Source organism: Acanthisitta chloris, unplaced genomic scaffold (assembly GCF_000695815.1).
Source record: "Acanthisitta chloris isolate BGI_N310 unplaced genomic scaffold, ASM69581v1 scaffold43051, whole genome shotgun sequence".
Taxonomy (NCBI): Eukaryota; Metazoa; Chordata; class Aves; order Passeriformes; family Acanthisittidae; genus Acanthisitta; species Acanthisitta chloris.
In genome coordinates, this window is record NW_008658494.1 from 32613 (window position 1) to 44163 (window position 11551).

The following is an 11551-nucleotide window of genomic DNA, read 5'->3' on the forward strand; positions in this document are numbered from 1 at the left end:
ATCAAACTAATGGAAATATTTGCATTTTTAAAAATGTTTATATTTTCTCACGTACCTGTGACTTTTGGAAAAGTACATCTTGAAATACAAATAAATACCTAGTGGTAAGTTGTGTCATAATGCAGAGGTTTGAGAGGTTTCTTTAGGAAAAATGAAAGAAATATATGTAGTATATGTTCTCTTCATTTCTGGGTACTGCTTTCAGAACAAAATGAGAAAAGCTGATTTAACTTTTTTTCCTTTTCTTTCCAAGCTCCAAAATCTCCTTCAGAAAAGACTCGATATGATACATCACTTGGCCTTCTTACAAAGAAGTTTATTCAGTTGCTGAGCCAATCTCCTGATGGGGTCTTAGATTTGAACAGAGCAGCAGAGGTCCTCAAGGTGCAAAAGAGGAGGATTTATGATATCACCAATGTACTGGAAGGCATCCATCTCATTAAGAAAAAGTCCAAAAACAATATTCAGTGGATGTAAGTATTCATTATCCTTTTCCATCCCTGCTGGCTGATTTCACTGTCACAGTGCAGCAGGGTTTTTCCTCTCCCACCTTCCATTCTAATGCTTTGCTCCAAGCAATCATCCAAAATGCCTTCCACCAGGATAAAGTTTTATTTTTCTGTTAGGATGAGTTTTCGGTGTATAAATGTTATTTGTCAGGGAAATTAGAAACCAGCATTTTGTCTGAATACTGGGGATTCGCTTTTGCTTCTGCAGGTGGAGTACATTTTGAGATATGTGTTTCTACCTAGTGTCTCTCAGAGGGTTTTTTTAGGGTGTGGGTAGAAACAAGATTTTGTAAGTGCTTAGAAATGTACAACTTTTCCATCTTGGTGACAGTTCCAAAATGTGTTGTCATGATAAAAAGATGCTTTTTCTGGTAAGTGTAATCTATGTTGACTCCCTATGGGTGGGTTTAGAGAGAAAGGACTAAGAACTTGATCTGCAGTGTAAAACGTTGCCTCTCCCCATAGCATAGGGCCAAATTTTACAAATGCCTTTTATCTGTAGGGGCTGCAGTCTGTCAGAGGATGGTGGCATGCTGGCACAGCGTCAAGGCCTCACAAAGGAGGTGACTGAACTGACTCAGGAAGAGAAGAAACTGGATGAGCTAATCCAAAGCTGCACCCTGGACCTCAAGCTGCTAACAGAGGACTCAGAGAATCAGAGATATCCTTTTTCCCAAAACCTTAAAGGTGGTCAGTCTCCTTGCTGTGCTCTGTAACAGGAGGAGAATTCCTCTGTGTAATGTGATAGAGAGCATCAGAAGTTTCAAGAAGTTGGCCAACAGGTTTTAATATAGTTTGATATATAAGTCACTTAAGCAACTTGCACCTGTAATGCTTCTGGAATGTTAAAAAAAAAAAGAGAAGGTGGTATATGAAGGAGACTGTTAACATTTGTGTTCACATAGAGGAGAACCAATAATCTTAACTGATTAATGAGTGACAATATCCAACAGCCTTAGGTTTGTTTCAAGTATTTTGAGCCTAGAACAAACCCCAGTGTTATGTATGCAGAAATTATAAAGGCATGAAGACAAAGTCCTTGATAAGGTAGCAGAGTTGTGTAGTCATTACTTAATTTTTCATTTATTTATTTATTTACTGGAAACTGATGTGCATATGAATTGCGGGCACAGAGAGGAAAATAAAGTTGGGATTCAATTTAGTCTGAAACTTGTAACAAATCTTCAGATTCCTCTGGTTAAAGAATCTATAATAGAATATCATAGATAAAGGTTTTATGAGCTCTCAAAATATCTATTTTAGACTGAATTATTTAATGTAATAGCAATACTCAGTTGCATATGGTTCATAGGACTTATTTTGGCTGTTAATATCCCTTGTAATTAACCTGTTCTCACTTTCACTAGATTTCCCACATATTAGCAAGACAAGAAAATATTTTATTAAATGCTGATCTGAAAATTTTTATTTCTTTATATAATGAGTAATTTTAAAGAGCATCTGATAAGGTGCATTTATTCTCTCTTCTGAAGGATAGGAAATAACTATGGGAGTACCAGTAAAATGTATACAAACTATATGAGCATTGTCTTCTGACTAGATTTCATAGGCATTTTGAGGTGTAACCAAAGATCACCAAGTGGCATAGGGAGTAGGGTCAGTGCTGCCTTCAGCTAAAAGCATGATCCATGAAGAGATGTAAGTAAGACAAAACTGAGCATTATAATTCTCTGTTTTTCTAGTGCTGTTTCTTGCCCTGCTGTTGCTGGCTCCTGTGGGGATGGGTGAGGAGGGATCAGCATTAGCAGTGTGTTGGCCTCATGCTTTTGGATTTAGGAGAGTGTTCCCCAAATCCATCTGTGACTGATGACCTGCTGAATACCCATGGAGCTGAGAAGCCTCTTCCTTTGCTTAATTGCTGAATACAAAGTTTCTGCTTTTGAAGGTCTTTTTGATGAGGTCTTCCCTCACCATTAGGTAGTGTGCTTCTTTGTCTCCCTTATAAGTAGAATCAAGTAATCCATTGCTGCTTTGAACGTTTTGGGATATGCACAGCATTAGCATGGGTGGGTCTTTAGCTACAGTGGTGAGGATTGTTGCTTTATTTGAAAACCATCCAATCCTTTCCTTTGTTCATATAGTGCCAGCCATTGTTGCTGTAATTTGTGTTCTGCCTTTGCAAAACTTACTAAACAAGTGATAAAAGCCATTTGGGTGAAAGATGACTTGTCATTTTGCCTCCTGACCTTTTTGGTCCAAGTTAGATGTAAGACGTGTTGGGTGTTTGAGCTTGGGTAGTCTGTCTTGCTCTACTGCACAGTCACAGTACACACTTACACTCCTCAAATGTATAATAAGTGAAGCTTTTTATTTCTATGGCATAAACATTTTGCTAGATACCTCACAGATGACAAACCTAAAGAGCTGGGAGCATTTGCATGTGATCGTGGCCATTTCACAGTTCTTTTCACAGCCAAAAGCACTGTGACACCTCAGTTACAAGGATCAGTACATGAGGCATCACCATGGAGTAACCTACCAAAACACTCATGTTGATTTTGACAAATACATGTTGAACCGCAAAATATTCATATTCATTCCATTCTTATGCAGAAATTTGCCTTCTATGCTATCTAGTGGTTTAAAGTAGTTGTTTAAACAGGTTTTAAAAACAATTTTATATAAATTAATAAATATATGAATGTTGTAGAAATGTTTATACATTCATATCTTTTTATATATGTTTACTAAGCCCCTCAAATTTAAACTGAAGTTATGATTTTTGTCAGCCTGGAGATGTCAGGACTCCAGGGAAACCTTATAGCACCTTCCAGTACCTAAAGGGCTCCAGCAGGAGAGCTGGGGAGGGACTTACAAGAGCATGTAGTGATAGGACAATGAAGAATGACTTTAAACTGGAAGAGGGTCAGTTTAGATGAGATATTAGAAAGAAATTCTTTACTGTGAGGGTGGCACAGGAACAGGTTGCCCAGGGAAGCTGTTGATGCTCCATCCCTGGAAGTGTTCCAGGCCAGGCTGGATGGGGCTTTGAGCAACCTGGTTTAGTGGAAGGTGTCTCTGCCTGTGGGGGTTGAAACTAAATGATATTTAAGATCCTTTCCAACTCAAACCATTCTGTGATGCAATGATAGTGTGTGTGCACTTCTATAGCACATCCGTGAAGTCCTATACGTTTTTTTCAGTGATTTTCATTTCTCTGCATTTTGATAGCAAGTGCATAAAAATTTTTGCTTCATGCACCCTGTGAATAATTTCAGGTTGTCAAGCTTTAGCTTATATAGTTTTAGGCATGTAAAGGAGGAGAGAACCACTCAGCATGGAGAATCCCTTTTGTTCGCTTAGTAGTGGCCCCAGCTGTTAGATCAAAGGGAAGTTCTTACAGGGTTTCGTGGTAATCACAGTGCTGAGAACAGAAAACATTGGGCTAAGAGCAACATAGCTATAAGAAAATGGAAAAATAATTCAGACTTCTGCCTCTTCTATTTGTCTGAATGTATGGTAACCTGGGTTGGAAAATTCCTTAACAGTGATTACATTAGCTTATGTGACGTATCAAGATATTCGAAAAATTAGTGGCCTTAAAGACCAAACTGTTATAGTTGTGAAAGCTCCTCCAGAAACAAGACTTGAAGTGCCTGACCCAGTGGAGGTAAGGAGAGCCTGGTGTTTCCTGCCAGGTTATGTATCACTTTTCTATAGATTGGAGCAAGCATGCTGTGAGTTTTACTGCGCTCTCTGATCCCCAGCCATACAGTCCTATATTCATCTGTCTTACAAACTTTAGAGATTTTTTTTAAAAGGGCAAACTTTATAAACCAGTTTACACAGGGCAAGCATTATTTGTTCCTTTTCACTCACTTCTAGGTTTCTTCAGATTAATCTACAATATTTACAGATAGTTCCTTTTGCCATACTTTATATAAAGAAAAGGTCTCCCTTGACAATTGAATTTCCTGTTTGCAACCATGTAAAATCTTTCTCTTAAGAGATTCAGCTGTGTTATTTTAGTTAGAAAGTTTATGGATAGCTCAATGCCTTAAGCATCTTGATGACTCTTATTAGTGATATCCTAATTTATTGAAATGTGTTTTCGTGTAGGATTTTCTCTTCTGAAGTATTACACTTTTCATAGAAACTTGTGTTTTACTCCTGGAATACATTCTAGCCCTTCCTTCTTCCATCATCATCTTTGCTTCACTGACACTTGTTTTAATTCTCACTTCTACTGACAGATCTAAGTAGGTTAGATCTCTATATGTGAATAATTTTCACAGCTGGTTTAGAGATTCAAAAAATGTACCTGATTTCTTCACTCAAGGAGCAACTAGAGATGGGACTAACCCCCCCCCAACTTCGCAGTGTTGTGTTCATACATCTGCATTAATCCTTCATCCCTACCACTGGAGATTTGCAGTGAGCTCAGTGATACCTGCTGCCAGGCGGGCAGGAACAGACTCTAGATTCCTTGTCACTTATTTTCCTAAGGTAATTCTGCACTGCCTTAGGCCCATTATGGTTTCCATTCTTCATTTTTCTTTTCCTTTGTCCTTAATTTCCTCTTTGAACCTAGGTGCAGGTTTTGGAAGAATAAATCATTTTGCTGCAATGAGAAAAGGGTATCTTTTATCTCTATCTATAGATGTGCACTGTTATCATTTCTTGCTTTCCTGTTTCTTTCCCCTGGGCAAAATGCTTTGATTTTTAATTCAGTGAAATCAGGCAGGCAGAGAGGGAGATGCACACAATCATTAAAATTAGTGCAAAGACCTCCCTTATCCTCTATTCATTTTCAGCTTCAGGCAGTAAAGTCCTATTTCTTTCTCTGGTTTGCAGTTATATTTCAGTGTCCTTTTCTTGCATACCTCAGCTATTCAATAATACCTTCCTTCAACTCCTTCCCATCTGATTTTTTCTAGTTGTCTATACTATTGTCCTAAGTACTCTTAACTGCTTTGTCTGCCCTGGGGAATCCTCATTTGCTTGTTGTTCTCTGTATTTGCAAATGGTGTCTATTATGTTGCATAACTGTCAGAACACAAATAACACAAGGAACATTTTGTCAAAGAGCACAATAAGATGTATTTGAAACAAGTCTGCGAGGAGGTATATAATGCCTGTATCCATGCTTTTTAGAAAACTGTTAATGCAGTTAAGTACAGCAGGAGCAGGTTTATGTGTAACCAGAGTCATTTATGATTTTTCATCTTAACGCAAAGAGCAACTTTGCAGGTGTTCTATGGCTATATATGTTACGTTGTTTTCTTTCATCAATGTGTGAAAGTTAAGAAAAATTCTTGTGACAAATAAGCAGTTCCTGTTATTCAGAACCACCATCAAAATCACTGCTCACTGCCTTGAGGGGTCAAAAGGGCTTACATAAATAAGTTTGGGTGAAGAAAATGACATCTGGGGGTTTTTTTTCTGGGGTTTTTTTTTTGTTTTGTTGTTGTTGTTGTTTGGAAATGTCCCCTGACAAACAGATGAACTTACATATAGATATTTGAATTCAGTGTGAATAAGTGCTGAAGGCTTTTACAGGAGTTAAAAAGATGTTTTGGCATTCTTTTAAAGAAGAAACATTTGCACAAATACATCCAATATTATTGTTATGAATAATAACAAAACCTGTGACTTGAATCACACAGTTCCATTCTATCAGAATGCTCCAGGTTATTGTGGTTGTAAGAAAATGTTAGGAGTTCAATCCTTTATACTTCCCTTGTTATGGTGCAACACATAAAATGGTGAGCTTTTGAGATTTGTGCACTACAGACAGTGGGAAAGCTTTTATGTTATCTTCTAGTCTACAAAATACATCAGTCAAACCTTTCACACCTTGAAAAAAAGGCTTGGGGTTCTTTTCAGGTTCTTTTGATTAGTAAGAAATGTATTAAAACACAGCCCAGTAACAATCTACTCAGTATCATCAATATCCTGTTGTGTTCATTGGTGTAACACTTTACTGATCTTTGTTTTATTAGCAGAGTGCATTGATACATTTATCTAGTACTCAAGGACCTATTGAAGTTTATCTGTGCCCAGAGGAAAATGATGCCCTCAGTCCAATGAAAACCTATAGTCAGGACCACAACGGAAATATTTCCAAAACCATTTCCAAAGGTAAAATTATTTCATTGCAATACTAATAGCCTTCCTTCAAGTTTGCATTCAAGATTGCATTTTGAACTAGATATCCAGCTCTTATTTTTCAGTTTTATTTTGCTAAGAAATGAAAAGCTAATGTTTCAACTTTCCAGCCTGTGTTTCTGGTTTATATAGCGGAAATATGTTTTCCTCTGCATCAGTTGCTTAAAATAAGTTTCTTATTCGCATATCATATGTAACCAAAGTTCATGCAATATTGAAGAGAGAAACAATTTTGTCCCTTTTGTTGTTTTCAAATAGAATGGTAGCAGTGAGTATTCACTGCAGCACAAGAGGCAGAAATCTCTGCATATGGGTATATGCAGCTGTGTCACTGATAACATCTGTAGCCTAGAAAGTTTTCACTTTTCACTATGAACTCCACTGAAAAATGGGCATCTCATTATGTTTGATTTATTCCCCCCTCAGTTGTTTAAACCTTGTAAAACAAATTTTTAGTAGAAAAGTCAGAGATGATAGCAACATGATCATTTTTGAGAAGTCCTTTGTAACATACGAAAAAACAAGCTAGAAATTATAATGAGGCCAAATTTTTTTGTTGAAATGTTGCTTTATGAAAGGCCTTTATGCAGCTGGTTTTTTGCTTAATCTTAGTCTGATGTTTCTCCTGAGATTAATTGTATCATCTTTTCATTTTTCTCTCCCTCCTCTCACAGAAGTGGCTTCTGCTAACTCAGGACAAGGTGACTGCTCAGTAAATATGGCAACAATCTCTCCACTGGCTTCTCCAGCCAACCTTCTCCAGCAGACTGAGGACCAAATTCCCTCAAACTTTGAAGGACCATTTGTGAATTTGCTGCCTCCTCTGCTTCAGGAAGATTATTTACTGAGCCTTGGGGATGAAGAAGGCATCAGTGACCTCTTTGATGCTTATGATTTAGAGAAGCTTCCTTCATTGGTGGATGAATTTATATACAGCTGATTGTCTTTAATGCTGTCCATATCTAAACCATGTTTTTAATGGAATCAAAAAACCTGCCATCATTCACAGTTGTCCTCTACTTACCATAAAATAGCATTATTAAATAAACTAGGCTCTTGAACAGTACTGATATTTTAATTAAATACTCCCTAAAATACCATAAGCAACAAGTGAAGGCTTTTACAGCAAAGCCTTGTCCTTGACCCTGAGCTCCAGCGCCTTGCGAGTCAGCAAGTGCAAGCAGGTGACCGTCCATGTCTTCACACTCCCCAGTCTCTGCTTACCGCGACAAGTGGGCTTACGGAGAAGGGCTCAATGAACTGGTTTAGTCCTAAGTAACAATTTTATAATAGTATTTCAGGTCGTGCCTTCTGCAGAGAATGCATGTCTCTTGAGTGTCACAACATGGATTGTACATGCAGTGAACGTAAAATATGAAGTAATGCAAAAGCGCAAAATAGGAATTCTTCAGCTACTTGTGGGAATGTTTTAATTGCTGTCATAATGCTCATTTTGAGCTGTGTATATGTCTCATTATGAGGTCAAATACTTATGTCCTTAAAAGCTTTTAATAAAAAAAAATACACTGTAAATGTAGTGTATATTGCAAATATTGAAAAGTATAAAGTTCTGCCACTTCTCGTAGTAATCACAGATTTTTAAAAATGCTTGTGCGTGTGTGTGTGTGAAAGTAGTTTTTGTTGGCTGTTTTTTTTAAACTAGGACGAAGATGCACAGTTCAATTTTACTGCCCCCAGTGTGCATTAGAACTGGTACATGAATTTTTGTGGTACTAAGTGGGGCTTCATGTTAAGTGCCTACTAGAGATGCACTGTGGGTTTTTCCCTCTATGGAAAACACTTATGCCAAGCTTTGTTTGTTCAATATATCATATTTATCTCAGTGGGTTACCTTCCTCTGCTTACAGCTTTTTATAATTCTCTTCGCCAGCAAAACGGAACTAATTTTTTTCCAAAGTACATAACTGTAAGTACCACATCAACTGAATCGCATTTATTTTTTGAAGATATTTGCTAGTATAGTATAGTACCGATATTTATTTTTTGAACGTGAGAGGAATTCTAAGAAGTCTTAAATAATTTTTTTTCTTGAGTGTAAAATATTTTGCCATGTTCTGGGCTAAATTAATGTAATGTTGATTAGATGATGCCCATGTAATCCTTTTGTTTGCATTACATTTTTGTGCTTATCTGACATACTCAGAAAATTAGTACTATTTGTACTGTAGTAGAATATTATGTATGCAGGTTTTCTGGTACCATTGAGTTGCTGCTATGAAAGCTCACACACGAAAAGGCAAGAAGTCACAGTACTAATAAGAAAACTGTATGACTGTGTGAGTTTCGGGATATAACAAATGTATAAAGGGCAACACATAAAGAACTGTTAAACAGTGTTAAGTGTGTGTTTATATGTACAAATGTGTGCATAGATCATTCAGCAGTTGTATTTAATTTGATATATGTTCTCAACTCACACTTTAGTTATCTAGCAGTTTTGTACAATAGAATTAATTTGTAAACACTGCCAGAATATTTTCTAGCTGGTTTGTAATTTTTTAAGAGTTTTTTTTAGATGTGGATCTGTAAATAAAATTGTAGTATTTAAAGTTTTCGTCTTGTGGAAGAGGAAAGTAAAAGTTGTGTGAGCATGAAGATTTGCGAGACAAAGGGGCACTTTTGTGAGGGAAGAGAAAATGAAGACTAATGCAGACCATCTTTTTTTTGTACAAATTAAACACTTGTCCCAATGTGCGTGGGCAAAATACTAATCTAATTTAGCTTTGCATTGTATGCTAGTTTAAAAAAAAACAAACCTCTGTAAAATACTGTAAAAAAGAAAAAAAAAAACCAGACAAAAAAAAGCTTTTATGGTGAGTTTTGTAAATAGATTTATTAAAGGGTGACCTGTTCTCTAGCTGTGATCTTACCACTTCAAATGGATGTAATTTGAATAAATTTTGTATGGTAATGAATCAATAAAAAGGAATTTTTTAAAGAGTTTAGATTTGTATACAGGTATTTAAAGTCTGCTTACTCTTGGTGCTTATTGTGCTGATTCTTGAACCTGGTACTGTGTTCATTATTAGTGCTCACACTCATTTGACACTGTAGTTTCAATCCCGTGTTTTTTTTGTGCCAACAGTAAGTTGTGTTTTGATTTTTTTTTTTTTAAAGTGAAACAAGAATAAAAGACACATGTAAACAGACACAGGAAGAGAGCCAGAGGTTGGGATAACACAAGTTTATTTATCCCCTCTCCCCCCACATGAATTAGGAACAGACTTCTTGCAAACTTCATAGAAATTGGTTATTCTAGAATTACATCACATGAAGGCAATAGTGTAACCTTCCCACTGATAATTCTCCAGAACTATCTCCTACTCCTAGCTTTGAAAAGGAGTTCTGTTTTCTTCAGTCACCTCCAAGAGTCTCTTGCACCAGACATGCATTTACAACCTTGTACTCCCTTTCTGGTCTTAGTGCTAAACCTTTCTAGATACATGGCCATCCATCAATTGCTGAAAAATATCAGGATAATAAAATCACAGTAATGTGGTTGTTTGTTTAAATGTTTCACTACTGAGCAAGTCATATCTGTCTTACCCACTTCTGCACGCCAGAAGAATGGTATTTTCTTTATGCACCTGTACCTATTCTAACTTCTGCACATAACATTACTGAAAGGGAGATTAAAGAGAAGGTCCCTCTTCTATATTCCCAACAAGTGAGGGCTAGAGGACTCTGTCCTTGCATCTTCCTGTGAAGAGCAGGTGACACTAAATCTCTATCTGTCCTGTCTGTCATAGCTCCCTGGCCTGTTCTCATCTTCTCTGTTCTACAGCTGACATAAACATTTTTTTTTTATTTGCCCCTAGAATCTGCTACTTGTTGCCAGTTTTCATGTTATTTTCTCTCATTTCTTCTGCTTTCTGTATCTGTTCTTGAAAATTTGGAACATGCTGAGGTGCAGGATGAAAAAAAGCAGCCAGTTAAAATACTCAATTCTGCACCCCTGATAGTTTCAGGGAGATTTCATCGGGGGGCTGTATATGCTGCATTCCCTGGCTGCCAGCAGATGGAAAAGGTTTCTGAGAAATCTGACAAAACTGGCCTGAAAGATAGGCAACTATTTACTCCTTTACACCCAGGAAAGGAGTAAAAAAAAAAGAGGAAAAAAAAAAAGGGGGGGGGTCCTGCTCTTGAGGCTACTGTGAGAACTCATCCACCTATAAATGACAAGACATCATAATTTTCTTTTTGACTTATACTTGAACGAGTAAATTACACCAGTCTTGATGCAGACATGGACATTTTTGTTGTAGAAAGTATGAAAGACATGTAAGGTACTTTTTGCATCACAAAACATTGCTTCATGTTTAGAAGCACCAAATTTAGCAGTATATGTCTCTTTATTTTTTTCTCCTGTACGTAACACAGTTAATGCACAATTCCATTAGTGTTTCTGGAGCCAACAATTCTCAAGATTAAGTGAGATGAGCCTGTACAGCAAAGTCAATGGATTCATATGAAGAAAAGCATAGCCAAATAGAATTCATCTCCCCATTCTGCTTTTCTTTGCTGAAGCAAAATCTGCCTGGATATTACTCTACAGCTAAGCAAAGATCAGCGGAATGCTTTGCCTTTATTAAGTCTGGGCATTTTTTTACCACTATTTTTTCTAAAACTTGACAGGGAGAAAATGTCACATAGAAAAAATGTGTTGTTATGGATTCTGAGTGGTGCTGAATGTTGCTCACAAGTGACCAGTCAGATTCTCCTAAATTGCAGGAATAGAGGAAAATAATGTAATTTATTGTATCTATTTTAGGACTCTCCATTTTCTCCTGAACACCTTCCCACTTCTTTCCACCCAGAACTGCATGTTAGTTATCAGAGAATAAGGTTGTCATGTAAAATTTGAGCCCTCACCTCCCTGGCTGTTTCTCTTC

At 37.0% G+C, this 11551-nt stretch overlaps 1 protein-coding gene across 1 annotated transcript in view; it reads left to right on the forward strand.

Moving 5' to 3' along the window:
- The window catches only part of E2F3 (E2F transcription factor 3), a 33233-nt gene extending 23634 nt beyond the window's left edge, over positions 1-9599 (forward strand). Inside the window, exons 3-7 of the mRNA XM_009085103.1 lie at positions 254-473; positions 1012-1170; positions 4026-4140; positions 6473-6611; positions 7313-9599. Of these exons, the coding sequence (XP_009083351.1) occupies positions 254-473; positions 1012-1170; positions 4026-4140; positions 6473-6611; positions 7313-7578 (899 nt within the window). The 3' untranslated portion in view covers positions 7579-9599. The remainder of the gene's footprint in view (positions 1-253; positions 474-1011; positions 1171-4025; positions 4141-6472; positions 6612-7312) is intronic.
- The last annotated feature ends 1952 nt before the right edge of the window (positions 9600-11551 follow it).